The 20,000-nt window shown below is 39.4% G+C and overlaps 1 protein-coding gene across 3 annotated transcripts in view; it reads left to right on the forward strand.

Moving 5' to 3' along the window:
- Dock10 (dedicator of cytokinesis 10) overlaps window positions 1–20,000 on the forward strand; it is a 194,021-nt gene that overhangs the window by 46,242 nt on the left and 127,779 nt on the right. For all 3 annotated transcript variants that reach the window (XM_028789411.1, XM_028789412.1, XM_028789413.1), the window contains exons 2-3: window positions 2,100–2,219; window positions 15,457–15,546. In XM_028789411.1, coding sequence (XP_028645244.1) covers window positions 2,100–2,219; window positions 15,457–15,546 — 210 coding nt within the window. The remainder of the gene's footprint in view (window positions 1–2,099; window positions 2,220–15,456; window positions 15,547–20,000) is intronic.

Here is a 20,000-nt window from a genome sequence, read left to right on the forward strand (position 1 = left end):
AGAGAGAGAGAGAGAGAGAGAGAGAGAGAGAGAGAGAGAGAGAGAGATTAAATGTTTTATCCTTTGAAAGTCCAAAAAGATAGTTCAAGATCAGGGATAATACAGAAAAACTGAGACCTGGGGCAGCCCTGGAGTGAAATTCAACTACTTAAAGATAGTCAAGGCCTACATAAAAACAGCACTTGGGAGTTTACTTTGTGGACAAAGTCCTTGCAGCTCAAGCCAGAGGACCTGAGTTGGATTCCTCACACCCACACAATGTGTTTTTAACCTCAGCACTAAGGAGACAGAGACAGGAGGGTCCTGGAAGCTCACTAGCCATCCAGCCCAGCGAGGTGACCTCTAGGCTCACTGAGCAGTTCTATCTCAGAAACTAAGGTTGATGGTGATGTAGGAAAATACTGACATCCGCCTCCAGCATCCACTGCACGTGCACAGCTGTATTTATCCTCTCTCATGCACACACACATATGCATACACAGTATACACAATCTTTCTCAATTTGTGATCTTTGAAAATCAGCGTTTGCCTAGGAAATAAGGAACTTTGAACTGAAAATAGTGAGATATATATCAAAATGCAGCAGCTCTAGGAAAAGCTTCCTAACTGCTATAAAGCCTCTGTAAATTCTACCCCAATATGTGAAATGTTTTAAATCACTTTCACAAAACACTTTATTGGGCAACTCAACTCCTTCAAATGTTCCATGGAGCACTCTATATTTTTACTTGCTAAGTATAGCCAGTTCATTTAGCCTTCTAGAAAGAACACTGACCTCACCACTTTCCTTAAGCATTTAAGGTGTTTGTTTGTTTGTTTGTGTTTGTTTGTTTGTTTTTCTTTTAATCCAGAAAAAAATGGATAGACATCATCTTTGCTATTGTTCCATGGTGTTCACATTTTGATATGTCTAATAGTTGGAAAAATCATCTAAAAAATGTTGACTTTTATTTTAAGAGGCCCATTAGCCATTTTAAAAACATGAATGAAAACTTGGGGGAGTCTGCTTTACAGAGGTGGGGCATCTAGTGGGAGGCCAGAGCTTGATAGGACAGTTGCCACTGGCATTGCTATTTAGAGCATCACATTAGCATACAGGTTTCATGGTGACCCCTCACCCTTCTAATAGCCCACCTCCCCAAAATACCCTAAGTATGGACCAGTCTTTTCATTCATTTACATGAATGCTTCATGAAGGGGTTAGGGGACTCCTTTCATTGTGTCTTTGGTTTTCGGTTTTGTAATACTTTCTTCAGGGGAAGAGCTCTATTTTTCTCACTTTGTGATCCAGTCTGGTGTGGAGCCAACACGTCAGCTCTGTAATGACACATTGCTTCTCTCTCTAGATCTTCACAGTTTTGTTTTGTTTTGTTTTGTTTTGTTTTGTTTTGTTTTGTTCACTAGTTGGGGCATGCTTCTTGGCACATGTGCAGCTTCTCTCGGGTCCAGGATTTCAATACCATTTGATTATCTCCGTATTTTCTTCAGGCTCACCCATTTTCACCACAGTGTATCTCACATAGTTCAATTGTTCTATCCTAGTAGAGACTGACCCGACTTTTCTCTGTAGAGACAAAGAAGTTCAGAGCCAAGTAATTAATCCTGACATGAGATCTGTGCTTCATTGATATCAAAGACGGCCTGCAGTAGTTTGATTCCTAGCCGGTTGCCAACATTTGCAAACCGACCTAAGTGGGACTCACAAAGTATCAGACTCAGCACAAGCAGTGGGGATCATTGTCATAACATTATACTGAGTAAGCAGCCCTTTCTAGTGTGGAGAAGATCAAGTCTACATGAACATCCCCCCCATCCCCATCGGTACAAGCAGCTTGAATTACTCAGGGAGCTGTCAGGTATTTTAGGGTCTCTTTATTTTATTTCAAATCTGGAAATAATCACTGTGTGGTTCTGGGGCTTTGTTCCAAATTCCTGGAGTCTGTATGAGACCTCACTGGAAGGAACATGTGATGTCATGTGATACCAACACTTCAGTGACAGCTAAAAAATGAAACTGAAGCAGTCACCGAGAAGACGCAACATGATACGCATAATGCTTAACTCTGTTTTGTTCTGTTTTTTTGTTTTGTTTCCCATAGCAGGAAAAGCCAAGACTTTTGGAGCCTTTGGATTATGAAACTGTCATTGAAGAACTTGAAAAGACCTATCGGGATGATCCTCTTCAGGACCTTCTGTTCTTCCCCAGTGATGACTTCTCAGTAAGTATCCTCATGTCCTTTAACCTATGGCTACCCTGTCTCATATCACTGCTGCAGAATGCCGTTTCCAGTAATAGAATAACCCAAGGACTTGCCCAGCTTGAAGAAGCGAATGTGATGCTCAACAGCGGTCAACAAAGAACCAGAGCAATAATGCATGGTACTTCTGAGTCCAATTATTGCTCAGATTTCTATCAATGTCCAAGGCTCTTTCCATGGCCTTTTCTTGACTTACAGAGTGCTTCTTCCCTGGAACGATTTCTAACTAAAAGATTCGAAGGAACAGAAATCACCCAGGAGAAGGCATACAAAAGAATTGGTATGAGAGAGGCAATGATTTAAAACCATTATAAACCTTGATTCAGGAGATGATGAGGCTTGGGCTCAAATCTTTGTACAGTGATTTACAATGTATGGTATGTTCCCTTTAGGACAGGACACTTGAGATACTCCTGCAGTTACTAGAGAGAATGAATGAATGAAAAGGAGGGAGATAGCCCATTTAGTCAAGAGCATGCCTGGCAAGCATGAGGACATGTATCCATTTCCCCAGAACCTACAAAGATATCCGGTACATAACACGTATCCAGTGCTGGTGAGATAGAAATTGGAAGATTTTTAGGAGCTGGATTCCCAGCCTAACCTCTTTAGCCTGCTTCAGGTCAGTGAGATAGACCTAGAGAGAAGGAAAGGAAATTAGTATTGAAGATAAGGATGGTAATGTTGTGGACAATGCATGTTAGAAATGGCTCTGCAGACAGAGGTTGCCCTGGGCAGTTGGTAACCTTTTCCAGTTTGTTCCTAAGACAAAGATAGTCTCAGACCTCTCAGACTTCAACATTGAGAATGAGAAGGCAGCTGGAGGGTAACCCTGCACAGCAGGCTGTGCCCATGGGTTTCTCTATCAGGGATTAGGGGTCCTAGTTGCCACGATTTACTAAAACAGCTTTGGCATCCTCTCCTATCTCTGGGGATAGATCCAGCTTCTGGCTTCACGGTGTTGTTGATGTTGTTGTTGTTGTTGTTGTTGTTGTTTTGGTTTGGGTTGGTTTGGGTTGAGTTGGGTTGGGTTTTTTGTTTTGTTTTGTTTTTGTTGTTTTGCATTGGTTTGGTTTTCGTGCTTCATGGACTTAGGAAAAGAAGTTACAGGAAAATTGATAGGCCTACAGATTTTCCTAAGTTGATAGAGGTCTCATCTGAAATGCTTGAGGGCCTGTGTCTGATGGAAGGCAAAAAGGAATAGAGGAAATGGAGTTAAGACTTTTCTGGCCAAGGATACTGGACACTGGAATAAAGGAGGCAGATGCGGGCCTGAGAAAAAGAGTTCTTCCAGTCTGTTTTTCAGAGTTTAAAATGCCTTCCACTTACTGTTGGCACATCCTGAGAGAGGTTTATCTCTGTAGATCTCATTTCTGTGGTAGGACTGGGACTTGAACTACAACATGAAGTTGAATTATCTTCTTCCTCTTCTTGTTCTTATTTGAATTCCACATCCTTATTTTGATTCTTTAGCCTGAAGATAAACTGACCCGAAATGTTTTCTGTCAGATAATACCAAAATTTATGAATCTTGGAGCATCTTTTCTTCCAGCTCTATCATCCAAAAATATGTCAAGTATCATTTCTAGAGCCCCTCCAGCTCAGAGAGAAAGAGTGGGGACTCACAGGTAGACTTGACGTTGCAGCGAATTTGAACTCCACTCTGGTCATCTGTTCACCCTCAGTTAGACATTGCTTCTGACTTTTGTTCTTCCTTTGCCATCCTTGGCAGTATAAACAGAGCCTTTAATAGTTATTGTTCTTTTTTTCCACTCTAATCAGTCCACAAGACTATTTTGCCATGTGCCTGTTCAAACCCCATGTGTGGTTCCTTATTGCCTTCATAATGATAGGCCAGCTACATGGATCAGTGAGGAAAGGGGCTTGCTGCCAAGTCCAAGGACCCTAGTTTGATTCCCAGAATACATACAGTGGAAAAAGAGAACACAGGAAGTCTTGAATCTCCTGCCCCAGCCTACTTCATCCCCACAGCCACTTTCAAGCCCACCAGAGTCAGATACCAGCACTATTCTCACCCTGCTATTCCATCATACACCCCTAACTATAGTCTTTACATATTCAGTAAGTATGAGATATAAAATACTGAATATTTTTTCTAATACTTCATTCTAAGAATTAAGAGAAAGCAATGCTTGAACAGAAATGTCTTGGTTCTAAGGATATTAGAGATCTTACTGATATATATGGAAAAGATAAAACTGATCAACAAATTAATTAAGAAAATAAAGATATTTTTTAAGGTTAAAAAAATGGAGCAATGTGATAATGGAAACTGACTCCCAGGAAGAACTGAATTAGACTGGGTAACTGGGCACCTTCTCTGATTGGTGACATTTTAGCTGAGCTCTGATTACTCCAGGAGAACCAGACACACTAAAAACTGAGGAAGAACCATTTTATGCTCTTACACGAGAAGGAGGGAGGTTATGATAGCTCTCAGGTCAGATGGGTAAGACAGCATAAAGAATGGTCTGAGGCAAAAATGCCCACGAATGAGATAAAGTTTTTGTATCGTTTTTCTAAATGCAAGCACAGGTGAGTCACTGGCCTGCTCCTAGAACAAATGCCTGAAGTTTACTATTAATATCCCATGTAGCTTCTTTGTAGACAACACGTAATGGGTTTAGAAAAAGCCACAGGCAGCTGGGAGAAAAGCACCCTATTAGTACACTCAAGAGATACACAATGACCCCCAATCTTATTATCCGAAAATGACATTTCCTAATGACTGAATTTTCATTTGTATTAAGTAATTGATAATGAGCAGTATCAAACACCATATTGGCATAAAATTGCCAAGGATTTTAGTAATCATCTGGTGAGCTTTGCTTACTCTTTCTTGATCCATTCTCATTCTTGTCTTATGTATTTTGGCTTGGAAATCTAGGCCTCATGGGACATACGCTGCCTATTTTTATATGTCTCATAAGCTAAGAATTGTTGACTTAAATAGGAGAGGGAAAAAAATCTAGTTGGTAACAAATGAAAACAATGTGACATGAACATCCTGGTATCCATGAGCAAAGGTTTACTCACGCACTTGTACTGGTTCGGTTGATCATTGCCAGTGCTTTCATGCTGCGAAGACAGGGCTCTAAGCAGTTGAAAAAGTTTGAGTTGGACATCCAGCGATGTTCTAGTCTAGTTTCCATTGCCATCATAAGATATCTTGACAAAAAAAAAAAAAAAACCCTACAGTTCCTGGATTGTCCGTTACCATGAGGACACCATGGCAAGAACTTACAGTATGACGTGTACTGCTGGAAGCTGAGAGTAAGTGTCTGGGTCCTCATTTGCTGCTGGTGTTTATACTCAGCTACTCTACTTCACTCTAGTAGAGTTTAGGGTCCAGATCATAAGATGACATTGCCTGCAATGGATTTAGTCTTTATATATTGATTAATAGCGATCAAGATAGACACCCATAGCCATCCCAAAGGCTAGATCACTTCCCATTAAGAATCATCCCAAAGGATTCTAGATTGTGTCACATTGACAGTTTACCTAGCCTTCCCAGGCCCTAGAAAACTTATCTTTTGATTCTGTACACACATAGTGCGCAAGTGCACACACACACACACACACACACACACAAATGCATGCAAAAATACACATAAATCACCCTAATAAAATATAACTCTATTTGTTCCGAACAGTTCTTTTATGCTTTATATTGAGTATATGTACATCTCTAAATTCCCGGACATCATCTGCCCCATTCACAGACACTCTCAGAGGAGTGTTGCTCACCACGAAAACAGCATACAATGCTCCTGGAAAGAGTGTCTTTTCCTTGATTGTGCTGGAGCCTTGAGGGTCTCTGTGGTGTGTCTGGACAGTTTTCACCCATCCAAGCAGAAGCGGCAATAAAATGACTAGACTAATCTTAAAGGGTGGATTATGGAGGATCTTATAACTCCCACCTGTCCTTTCAAACCTCAGTAATCTCTCTTCAGATAAGAAGACCCAGCTCACTTCTGTTTCTATGGTTCTAAGCACCCACACTTCCTGCCGACATGATTCATCACTTGCTTTGTTTAATCAATATTTATTCAGCACCCACTGGGTGCTGAATATAGAACAATACTTCCTAGAGGAGTGAGACTAACAAGAGAAGCAGGAGTCTTAAACTTTACCAATTTGTGCCCTAATATGGATAATGAGTAAGGCTGATGATATTGCTTGTGGTTGAATACCAAGAAACAGTAACTGTGTCTGGCGTTTGATACCGATAAAAGAAAGCATGTGTCTCGCCATGCAGTGTTCTTACACTGCAAGCATGAACTTTTTGCCTCTTCACTTTGATGGCATGAGATCCTGCTAACATATTTTGCCTAGCTCCTCAGAATGGCCTTCTGGCAGGCCTTTTTGCTTTCTTTATGGACATACTTTGATGCATTCAAATTCAGCCTTCAAAGTCACAAACCATATAGCTTCATACCTCTATGAAGGAAGAACCTTCCCCCATGAAACCCCACCCTTCACTCCCTCCCCCCGCCCCGCCCCAGCTCCTGATGCTATCCAAGCTTGTGTCTTCCAGCCTTGTTGCTGGCTCACCACCACACAGAGCACCAGACTTTCATTCTGTTCTCACACTTAGCAAACACTTTGCCTCTGTGGGATCTGAGTTTCTTAGTTAGCTGTCCCCTGGGATTCATCTGTGACTTAGTTATAAATGTGACCTCTGTAAAGAATAAGTGTTGGTCTCCAGCCTTTTCTTCTCCTGCATCACATTTACTTTATCACAACACTATAGTGCTTCACTTTAGCGTACCTGTTACAACTTGAAAAACATCTCCACTTTGGTTTCTTTGCTTCCTTGCCTTTTCCCTTGTGGTCCTGGAACACACACTAGGCTTCCATGCAAGTACAGCAGGCACCACTGAGCTGCACCATCACCCTTCAGTTCTCTTTGTGTCACCTTCCTAGAACTCCCTCCTTACCATACTACAGCTCCACAGCCTAAGGATATCTTCCTCCCTTACCACTGTAAGATGTACAGCAACTGAGGTAGCACATGGCACAGAGCAAGTACAGGAATAAATTTAGGCACTGGTAGGAGGGCTCAGTGGTTAAGGTGCTTACCTCATAAGCATGAAGACCAGAGTTCAGACACCAGAAAGTCAAGTAAATTTCAGAAGGGCATGGTGATCTGTTGGGGATTCCAGCCTTAGCTGAATAAGACAAGACTAGCTATATTACTGAATTCTGGAATTGGATAGGACGCCATTCTTCAGTGAATACTGTAAAAGAGCAGTGGAGAACAATTCCTTATATCAGCCTTTGGGTTTCACATACATATACATACATACAAACCATGCAAACACACATACATGTACCATACACACATATACATGAAAAAAATAGAAAAGGGAAAAAATAAGTAATAAAATACATTTCATGAATCTTCTTTCAGAAGCCATCGTGTTGTTATTTTAAGAAATAACTTTGATTCTTTGAAAACCTTTGGAATCAAAGGCCATTCCAGAAATAAAAGTCTTGAGTTTAAAACAAATAGGGTAATTGCCTCAGCTCTATGATGAGAAAACGAAGGTTAATAAGAAATTCTTCTCTTTGACACAAATCAACATATTGCCTTAAAAGAAAGATACTGAAAAATTTGATCCACTCCTCTCTAGAGACCTCTCTGTCTAGGATAGTGCCTGGTACACAGTTGACATCAGCAAAGCTACTTTCCTCTTTCAGAAACTTTAATGTACTAATTTGAATGATTTCCGTTATTAGGGAAAGTAGAAATTAGTTCATCTCCGTAGATTGAATATACAACACACTGTTATCATTCATGAGCATTCAAAAGAGTCTGTCAAACGGTGGGCTAAATGTTCTTCCAGAAGCACTTTTCTTCATCTGGGCATACATGGTAGGAATTACTCACCTCCCATGTGGATTCAGGGACCAGACAACATAAACTTCTCCACTAACTCAATCATAATTTTATTCTATGAAAAACCAGTGTACACACTTGTATTAAATATCCGTGTATTCAAAGACATGTACAGCTTCATCATTGATTTGACTATTGTCGATTTTATCTTTACCTTTTGAAGTTGGTAGTGCTAGAAACAGACCAAAAATAGAGTTGATCGTCAACATACGACTCAATAAAGGAGTTACAGGTTGTAATGGGGGAGGGGGAGCTGAAGAAGGCTTTAAAGGACACACTGAATAATGTTTGATGACTCACAGTAGAAACGAAGGTGACAGAGCCATAGATGACTTTCTTGCTGGGCTGAAGGTGCAGAAAGCTTGGGATAGTATCATTTGAACAATGGAGTTCAGATATTCAGAAATGAGGAACACTACAGCCTGCATTTTTCCCAGTGTTGCCTATTTAGATACTGCAGTACTGAAGTTCAATTTTGAGAACTACCTTCAGTGAGCTCTGCATATATAGCAAGAATACCAATATAAACAGGAGACAATGCTCTCACTTAACTAGGTGGACTTTCTACCACTAGAATGGCCACATTCAAAGTCATAGTTCTCTGCCGTCTGTTCAGTGGGACAAGTAACCTGTTGAAGAAGTCACAGCATCTCCTCAGGGCCCATTTTCTTAGTAAAAGTTCAGATTAGTATTCTAGGACACTCAGATTTACTCAACTGGGAATGTTGTCATTGATGACTGCCAAAACCAAATGGCAGATTGCGTCATGTATCAAGGGCTCACAGTTTTTCATAGTATATTTTTAGTGATTGAAAGCAACTGGTATTTGGGGACTTCCAGACTTTACCACACTGGCCCTTCTAGGGGAGGAAGTTCAAAGACCTTGTTATGGTTAAAGTTACAAAGCAGAAAGGTCATAAGTTTTCTTTTTTTCTGAAACACAATATTTTACAGGAATCAAGATTCTTTTTAATCTGTGGCTTTTCAATATGAAAAGCACACTTTAAATGGCTCATAATGTCTGTATAAGGACATTGCAATTGTGATTTAAAAGCTAAGTAATAGCCTGCGTTCGATTAGATTTGTTCTGAGTTATAACATTCCTCTCATTCTAATGGAAAGGCCCTTGACCAACAATGTAAGCAACGGAAGACAAAATTCAACCATAAGCACCTTGATTTTCACTCTTTGTTTCCTTCCAAACAATATGCTATGTCCAGATGCTTCCAAAAGAAGTGAGGCCTCCAAGCAAGAGTAAATATTAACTCCTCAGATCTCACTGTGAATGATGCCATCAGAAAGTCAATGCAGTGCTATTTAACAGCAAACAATAAAATTGTGTTATTTCCAGGGAAACGCATGGAAGACAACTATTGTATTTGTTCTCTCATATTAAATCCAGAGAGGAAATGTGTGAAATAAAAAGTGAACTATGGGGTACTTAGAAGGGAAAATGTGAGAATAAGATAAAAAGGGTGAATATGGTCAAAGTCTGTTGTATATATAAATGGAATTGTTTTAATGAAGCCTCTTTGAATAATTAATACATATTAATTTAAAAGAATAACAAATGAAAATAACAAAGTTAGGGTAGTGATACAGTTGTAGCTTTGTTTTAAAGATTATATGTAGAGGCCCTCTCTTTGTTTCCTTGTACCCAGAATGTGTGTTCACATGAAGCGTTATACATTAATATTCACAGAAGCATAAACCCCAAATGGAAACAATCCAAATGTCAACCAAATAGTAATTAAAAAGAATTCGGCATATTCAACAATAGTAAGGAATGCTGTATAAAGATGTGCTAAGATTTGGATGAACCTTTAATACGCCATGCTATTCCAGTCACAAAAGACCACTGTTGCGTGGATATTTTCTTGGGGAGATGAAGTAACATCACTTCTTCCTCATAAGACTCAAGGACAAATGAAAGTAATATTCAATCCAAATTTTCCCTTGGAGCCAATGAGCTTGTTGGGCTTAGTTACAGACCATGAGTGAGAAGGTTTGGTAAGAGCATAAGTGACTCAAAAGCCACCAAACTAGAAAATCTCCACACAGCATGGATGATGGCTTCTCCATGGCTGCATAGATGGAGCACCTTTCGTTATTTTCCCCCACCTATATACTCTAGCATGTCTGCAAAACCTTTAGGCCATATGCAATTAAGACTGAATTAAATAAAAATCACTGTTAAAGAAAAGAATGTTTCATCCTTAATTCCTTAGGGAGTGGAAGATATACCTTAAGTCTAGAGCAGTGGATCTCAACTGGTGGGTTACAACCCTTCTGATGGTCAAATATTAGCTATCCCACATATAAGATATTTACACTACGATTACTAACAATAACAAAATTGCAGTTATGAAGAAGCAACAAAATAGTTTTATGGCTGGAGGCCACCACAACCTGAGGAACTGTATTAAAGAGTTACTGTTGTGTTTTATAAAATATAAGGAGAAGATGGAATATGTTTGGTAGATGTGTAGTCAGGTGTTGGGAAAGAGGTGCCTCTGCAGGCCCATACTGAGGTATCCCTTCCCCCTGAGGGACCAGCCACAGGAAGCTATAGTATAGAATAGAGTTTATTCAGGGCATAGGGAGAAGAGGTGAGGGAGTAGAGACAGAGAAAGGCAAAGAGGGAGAGTAGAGGAGTAGAGGCCGGCCATGAGCATGTAGGGAAAGAGGGGGAGCAGGAGCAGGGAACAGAGCAAGGACAAGAAAGCAAGAGAGAGAGGAGGGGGCAAGCAGCCCCTTTTATGAGTCAGGCATGCCTGGCTGTTGCCAGGTAACTAAGGGGGGAGCCTAGACAAAATGCCAACATTCTCCCATTTTGGTTTAATTAAAAAAGAAACATTAGAAAGAGGTGATGGTAGAGAAGGAATATGGTCGTCATGATCTTTAGCTACTTCCTGCTGACTTTGGGGCGACATGTCTCTGGGAAACCTAAGAAAACGGGGATGAGAATGTTGGTCCAGTCTTGGGAGACTTGCTGTCCAGGGTCTGTGGAATCGTCTATGGATAGATTGGAAGGAACAGGTGCAGTAGAAGCATCTGTGAGAGTAGATTGGAGCATCTGGTAGTTGCTTCTCTGGAGCTGTCCTGGATGTAGTAAACTCGTGGACTTGAGAAGATGCTGAAACACACACACACACTCACACACTAGGTAGAGAATAAGGTTAACTACATTTGGGAGAAAAAAGTTTTTCTGGAAGTTTAGGTATGCATTTGAAAATACATTTGAAACCCTTAGGTCTTGGTGGTTGAGGAAGAGTATTAGAAAGGTTAAGAACCACTGGTCTAGAAGATGAATCACAGAAAAAGGTGAAAGAGTTTTTCCAGTGCTTTACTGGTCTGATAGTAGAAGACCTTGAACCTTACTGACATACTTAAATAGTGTAATGACTAAGTTGTCATGCTGGACCTTGCTGGATTGTGATTGCACACTACTTACAGATGGCTCTTCACAGTTTATGTAACCTATAGTCTATGGTTTAGTCAGAACTAGAAGAGACTCCCAATAGAACACAGTGAAATTATTAAAGAGACACCCTCACATAGTTTGCAATACATAAGAAAAAACACAATGGTGCTGGTACTTTCTGAATGTGGTAAAATGTGTTTATAAAGCAAGTATAGTAAATGTGTCTTCTCCAATAGATCTGAGCATGGGTGTCTTAACCTCCTAAATTATGTGGCATTTCCTTTTCAATTCACAATTAATCCAGGGGAGATCTTAAGCATGAGTTACTTGCTCACTGTGGAACTGCTCACATCTCAGTCAGGACTTAACCAGCCATCCATTTGTCCTTGCCTTTAACAGCTGGGATCTATTATAGGTACTGACATAGGGAGCCTTCTCAGCCCTGGGATAGTAAAAGCAATCCACCCCAGACTTTAGCAGTGACATTTAGCCAACTGAGAAATGGTCCCTGTGCACTTAGGCTGAAGTCTAATCTAGAGTCATTTTAGCCAGCAGAACAGTTTCTGCAACAAAACCACAGAGACTCCTCGGTATAGCATAGAAGGAACTAGAAAGTAACAGGGCTGCAGTCAAAGATACTGAATATCGTGAGCCTGAAACTGCAAACACACACTTGAGGCCTTCAGTTCAGATGCGCTTTCCTTTCCAAGTGCCTGACAATACCTCCCTTATAAAACGCTTGCCACCAGATGAGGAGCTCGGCTGAGTGCCAGTGCTGTCTGAGATCTGGTCCATGCTACTGAACTGTACCAATTGTGGAACAGAGCTTTATTAAAGAGAACAGGAAGTCTGTTGTGGCCAAGGCAATTTGTAGTGGTCTGAAAGCATAGACTTCTCAGAAAGGAAATTCTTTTTAAATGTATTAATACCCTTAGCAAGTAGGACTCTTTAACCTTCTATTTTGAGCAAGTTACTTGTGCTCTACCACAAGCACTCTAAACAAATATAAAATAAGTGGAAAGGGACCAAAGTTTTGAAAGATTTAGCCTCGTGGCCTTTTAGTTGTTTCAGACAAATGTCCCAGTGTTCTACTGAGATAGTTAGCATGTTACAGCATGCACACACATGCAGATGCACACTGCCATTCTTATGCCATGTGTGTGTTGTACAAAGTGTTTGGCATACACAGAAGTTGCAAAATAATGTTCTAGATTTATCACAGGGTTTCAATCATGAGCATGATTCAACTACAATGGTCTTATTTAATGGAAGATCAGCAGCATTTCTTGACTATAAATTCATCAGGAAGCCTCCCATGCATTGCACATATGATGAGGTGGGTTTCCTAACACTACAGGAGTGATTTCTAGCCTCATGTGTTCCACATGGATATTAACTTACAAACTTGTGTATCTTCATGATGCTAGGTCACTAACGAAATAACCATGTTATTCATGCATATCTTTTTTATACTGAACCCAGCTCCTGAAACTCACTGTTTTGTTTTTTAACCTGCTAAGCCAATTAGGTACCTACTCTTCTTTACCAGCCAGGCAGTATCCTAAGAGGACAATAAGTTTGTGGAGTCACTGTGAGCCTTGTTTGGAATCAAGTTACTCGACATCCCACCAGCCTTAAGGGATGTGTTAGAACAGCTGCAATTTAATAAATGAAAATAAAAATAAGAAACTAATGTCATTACTTTGGGAAATAAGAAAAATATTGACACTCTTTTTTTGTTGAACAATATGAATGTATTGTATTTTTTTATGTTATAGAAAACAAATTTGTAACCTTACTCTGCAATACTTTCTGAAAACAAGACAAGTAGCCCTGTGTATCCGTGAACTGTCTTTCCAAAGTCATGCCTGGGCCACTGAAATCTAAACAAGAATCCTCAAGGGTCAGTCTTGACAGTTATTAGTATTCGCAGAGAGGCAACAACAAAGAAGCAACTTAAGGGAGGAAATGTACAAAGAATTAGAAATAGAAAAAAATGCAGATATTGCTAACCTGGCTTCATTGTACTCTATACAGAAAGAACCACTTCCTGGTCTGTCTGCAGACTTCTGCTTCATCTGCAAGATCTATACTTGTTCCCTTTGTCTCTAGTAAGCTTAATTTGGCAGTCCAGCCCTAGCATCTTCTTTCCTATAGGCGTCAAGACGTCTCAAAGCTTGATGAGCTTGCCCTGTAGCTGTATTTCAAGCCAAGCATTACTTTCACTGAATGGAGTATCAGGAACACTTTTTTTTTTAACCGTTACTTTAATCTTCTGATCTTAGATTCACATGACACTCTTCCTCTTTCATATGTTGAAACCCACGCTTCCCACATGCACCAACATGCACATACTCCTGAAAATACTTCCATGTATCATATGCATTCACACAGGAATACACAGATTGACATAGCACACTCACAAACAGCATGCAAACTTATGGCACCTATACACACTATAATAACACAGCCTTATGTACAACTACAACCACATACCTGCACGTACTATATAGACATGCTCATGCACCCAGTGAGCCACTGGCCACACCCACACATAGCAGAAACTCTGATGCTCTTACATACATTCACATGTGCTTACACTGAACACAAACTGCATACACACACTTGGAAAATTCAACAGATAACCAACTAAGGGCTCTATTGAACATTAAGGTTATGGCAGTGACAAAAAAGCAAATTATTTTCCCACATGGAAATAGGCATCAGAGCCGAAGGGAGCGTTTAAAGAATATCCCAAACCTGAGATCAGGAATGATCCACACAACATGGCTACTGTTGACCGAGCTGGCTGCAACACCCCTGAGCTCAGAAGATGAAACTCCAAGACATCTCGTGTACCTATTTTTCCTAAACAAACAGTGGGTTTTGAGATTCTTACCTGTTTCAACCACGAATCCAGAAGTATGCCTTACATCAGGACCAGTTTAAATAAACTGTAGTTCGAATCTCAGAAACTCTTAGGAATCATTTTTGTTTGGCAGAATGTGTATATATGTTATAAAAACTCTCAGTGATTGGTACCATGAGTGGGACTGTCAGTCCTTTGCCACATAATCATGAGAGTGTACAGACGGAAAGAAGTCTTTGACCGTGATACAGTTACTAGAAAAAGTATAAACCAAAAGCTGGAGACAGAGCAAAGGAAAACAACCTTTGAAATTCCAGTCTAGATGTTTCAAGGCAACTTTACATATCTGTCTATGTGAGCCTACTTAACAGAATGCTATTTGTTTAAGTAGCTATTTGTTTGAATTTGTGAAAAATCCTTAAATTATTTTAACAGAAAATAACATTTAAAATAAATCCTATTTGTTTCAAGCCCAGATTTATTGTACTTCCTTTCATCTATGTGTATACACAGACAGACAGACACACACACACACACAACATACACACACACGCATACACACATGCACACTTCATAAACAGGGCAAAGTTAGCACGTTACTATTTACAATAGGATTTTTGTAAGTTTTTAAAACTCATTTCAAATTTATTTTAACATGAACAGCAGGAAGAGTAACAAAAGATTCCAATAAGAAACAAGTCACGTACACAGATGTTCACATTATTTTCCTCTCAGTAATAAAAGCGATCTTAAAACTTCTGAGCTGCACAGATGAAGCAGTAACTAGGGGAATGGCGTAGCCATGTTTTTAAGGCTGTTTGGCTCATTCTCATTTTATAGGGATTAAAGTAGTAAGGGCGGTAAGGGCGGGGCAGCTTCTCTGCTGAACTCTATGACAATCTGTTCTGGTGTTTGTGGGATAGTGGTTCACTTTGCTTTCAAGATGGAAGGCTTAATTTCTTTTCATTGCTCCTCCCAGACAGCCACGGTTTCTTGGGATATCCGAACACTGTATTCAACGGTACCGGAAGAGGCGGAGCACAGGGCAGAAAGTCTGCTGGTGAAAGAGGTAAGTACGAGTGGTGCTTTCATTAATCGCACTCTAAAAACGTTAGCTTCCACCCCCAGCCACCATGCCAGGCAGTCTTAACTGGCTTTCTACTACTATCCAACAGGGTGCTCATCTGCAAATGAGAATTTTACAGATTGTCTCAGTCGCGATGTCTTTAAACCTCTGCGTGGCCCTACATCTTTCTGTAGCCATTTTTGATTATGTGGTAACTGTTCTGTTTTAGGATTTTCTTTCCTTTGTTCTTTTCTTTAAACATGCACAATGAGAAGAGTTTTCGTATGTTAATAGCAAGATTTGATTTGGTTTTACTACTTCAGACAGCATGTGTAAAACGAAGAAGCCTGCACTTCATGAGACTGTTGGATTGTAGGGTATGTTTTTTAGAAATATAGTTCTCTTGACTGCTATGAAAAGGGGTGCTGATAAATTTCTCCGGACATCTTGACAGACTGAAGTGAATTCAGTTGGTGGAACAGCTTCTTCATCTTGTAACCGGGCACCAGGCTGCACAGAGCAGCTGAATAGCAGGAGTTTACAGGATGAATGAAGCCGACCTCTTCTTTACACACAATAATGGGTTAGAGTGCAGAATTACACAGGTTAGCCGATAGAGGAAGGGTCTGAATGTTTATTTTAAGAAAGTGGTGTATTCTGATTAGGATTCTAATGAAACTTTTATGACACTTAATAATCAAGTTAGACTGTTTAGCCAGGTTGTCTTATATGTCGTTCACCATAAACTGCACATTCTTTATAAAGACTGCAAATTTGGGTACTGGATTTAGTTCCTGATGCCTTCACATTTTGTTGTAAAGGAGAGTAGAATCTTTGAAGAATATTTCCTTTTCTTACTGTTAATTGCTAATATATTTAACATCTTTTAAGCTATTGATTTCAATACAAATAACTAATTCATCAAATTCTGGATGATGATTTTATTTTTAGATTCATAATTACATCATTTTTAAATGATTAGATTTTTTTCTTCTTTTCAAATAAGAGTATTACATCCTTAATTTTTGTCTTATTATATTATCTAATATCCCCAAACTAATGTTGAATAATAATGTTAATATTGAATGTGCTGTTGTCTGATTTATTTTGATTTTAGGGGGAAGCCATTATAATCTTTTTCATTCTATAATATACCAGCTTTTATATTGGTTTCTGATACGGCATTATTGCCTTTTACGAAATACCTTTGAGGTACTTATGCATGGTTCCCTTTCACCAGAAGGCCTAATCAACTGATATACCACTTTTCTCATATAGCTCAGCACTGAAGTAAAGTTCACAGATTCTTTACTTGTTTATTTGCATTTCTGTTATACAATTTCTTATTCATCTTGAGTTATTACCCTAATAGGCTGTTAGACTCATTACTGCTGTTTTATTACAAGCTTTTGCACCTATAGACATGAGTCCATTTTGCATCTTATATAGAATACATTTGCATCATGTTTGCATAAGCATGAGTAGAATTCATTTCTAACTGCTGCCTCACTCTGTTGATATTACAAAAAAAATCTACCTATTAAAAAATAAAGTGTGGATACAACAATAGAAGATGCAATAGTGACTGAAAGATTGACAAGACACTATTAAAACTTCTGGGGAACAAATGCATAGTTTTACAAGACACAATGAATGGAGAAGGAAACCTTGTGTAATTCCATTGATATCACTGGATGATCATGAATTCACTGTACAACAAAGAATGTGCCAGCAGCAACAGAAAAAAAAGAGCCATGTTTAATTAGCCATTGCTGAGAAATAAAACCAGTGAGATCTGTTTTAGAAAGTTTTTAATCACACATGTGAGCAAAGGATGTATACATTTTACCTAAAAGGATCACTGTGCTAACAGCTCCCGAGAATGCCAAATTCCCACTTGTACCTGAAATTGTACCTGAAGTGCTAATGCCTGTAAAGATCCTAGAGTATTAAATCAAGTCTGATAATCTGTCCGTGTTTTCAGTGCCTGTGGTTGGCTGTGTTTTCATGGATAGCCATTGCCTATGAGCAACTGAGCACCAAAGCTAACTGCTGGGCAGACCAACTTGTTTCTTTAGGTTTTGGGTAGTGATCAGAATTGAAATTTGTTTGATACCTCAAAGAATTAAGTTTTCATAAACTGAGAAGCAAATATATCAAGTCAAAAAAGTGGATAAACCGCACTTTTTTTCTATGTCACACAAGAAATAAACAAAGGGGAAAAACAACAGTGTCTAAGGAAGGTGATGAACTAGCAAATAAGACAGATAGCTCCCGGGATGGAGGGATGGCTCAGTGGTTAAGAGCACTGACTGCTCTTCCAGAGGTCCTGAGTTCAATTCCCAGCAACCACACGGTGGCTCACAACCATCTGTAATGGAATCTGATGCCCTCTTCTGGTATGTCTGAAGACAGCTACAGTGTACTCATATAAATAAAAAATAAATGAATCTTTAAGAAAGACAGTACCCAGAGTCCCCACCGAAGGGCAAGCACCTCAAAAAAGATTTCACTGTCCAGTGTTTAGAAATATTTTGAAAGGTCTGTTTCTCTTATTACCTAAGAAAGAAACTCCACATGAATAAACATTTAAATTAGGAAAAAAAATGAAACAAAAGTTACAAAAGGGTAGGAGAACATTTTAAAATGAAAACAAGGAAGACTGACAAATGTAACTCCGTAAAAGTTTAAATTTCAGTATGACAACTAGGATCCTATATGCAGGATGCATATAAATTCCTAGCAGTCCAAGTTTTAAAGATGTATTGTTCAGTTTATATGTGTGTGTGCCCGTGTGAGTTGATATACTCCCTGTACACACAAGTAGCTCTGGAAACAGGACACCAGATCCCATGGAACATGAATTTTATGCCACTGTAAAATGACATTAATGGGAGCTAGGAACCAAGCATGGGTCCTTTGCAGGAGCACTTAGTGCTCTTAACTACTAGGCCATTTCTCCAATATTCAGGATTCTGCAGATTTTCATATGAAAAATACAACTCAAGGGAATATATCCAAAAGATAGCCATAGGTAGGTAAATAGAGTTAGCCAAGAGCCAAGGTTTTGTTCCATGTACTTGTGGCCTTAAAAATACAAATTGAATCAAATTTTTCATGTACTAGCTGAAGTACAAAAAAATTAAGATGAAAGTGATTTATTATGGTGACAGTAAAGGGGAAATGCCATTGCCACATGGTTCAAAAGAATTCTATAGCTTTTGAAGTGTGATCCACAAATAACTTTAAAGCATCAGGTATAGAGAGAGAGCAAAACAAACATAAATATGTGCAGATACAATTACAAGCATGTGCACTAATGATTTGGAAATTTTTAAATATCAATGGGGATTCTGTTTAAAGTATTTTATTAGCATATCTATGTTTTGTAATAATACACAACCAATAAAAGCCAGGCAGGCATGGTGGTACTTAATTCCAGCACTCAGGAAGCAGAGGCAGGTAAATCTGTGAGTTTGAGGCCAGCCGGGTTTACAGAGGGATTTTTAGGGTAGTCAAGGTTACACAGAGAGACCCTGTCTTGAAATTCAAGTGTGTGTGTGTGTGTGTGTGTGTGTCTGTGTCTGTGTCTGTGTGTCTGTGTGTATGTGTGTATGTATGTGTGTATATATACTCTGTTTGAATTTGTGTGATACATTGTAATGAGAAAAAAGCTAGTCACAGATTGTGAAGTATGATATTACTAAAGACATAAAACTCATAAGTCCATGCATAAGTATGCAATATTAGGTCTTGTAGGGCAAAGATATATATATATAAAGTTAATTTTTCAATTGAAAACAATTTCTGAGTAATTAATTCAAATTTATTTTGAAATGCTGCCAGAACTGGAACCCAAGGGCATGGCCAGTTAACCCAAATCCCACAACCAATTCAAAATCTCCTCCACCAATCTTTAACGTCATGTCTCCAAGCTTAATGCTGTCACCTGGAAACCACACGTGTTCAGCACAGGAGGTCTCCCAGGTGTGTGATCCTCGTGATCTGAAGTTCTGTGTTTCCAGAGCCGCTGCTCCATAGCTTCCAGTGTCATTCACTCTGCGGCTAAGAAAGTCACCTTTCATTGGCAACAGGTGAACTGCAGATTTTGCCTTTCTTTTGTTACTTTTCCTGTGGGGAACCGCCTTCCCTGTGCTTTAGTTCCACTTTGATTGCGTTCACCCACTTGCAGACTTCTCTGTCTGCCACTCTCTGCTTCCCACTTCTCAAAGAGAAGAATTCCTCAAAAGAAGGGAAATAAAGAAGGAAAGAAATCGTTTTGTTTTTCTGTTAATTTTCTGTATCATCAACAGCACAAAAGGCCCCAGATTGTGCTTGTTTTGAAAGATGGAGATGAAGCAGAACCAGTGCTTTACCATCAGGAAGCAGGAAAATCCTACTCACACATGTCCCTCAGTAGCAATGGAATAGCAATAGCCAGGCCTGCAGGTGGCAGA

This window comes from Grammomys surdaster, unplaced genomic scaffold, assembly GCF_004785775.1.
Source record: "Grammomys surdaster isolate TR1022 unplaced genomic scaffold, NIH_TR_1.0 125833, whole genome shotgun sequence".
NCBI lineage: Eukaryota > Metazoa > Chordata > Mammalia > Rodentia > Muridae > Grammomys > Grammomys surdaster.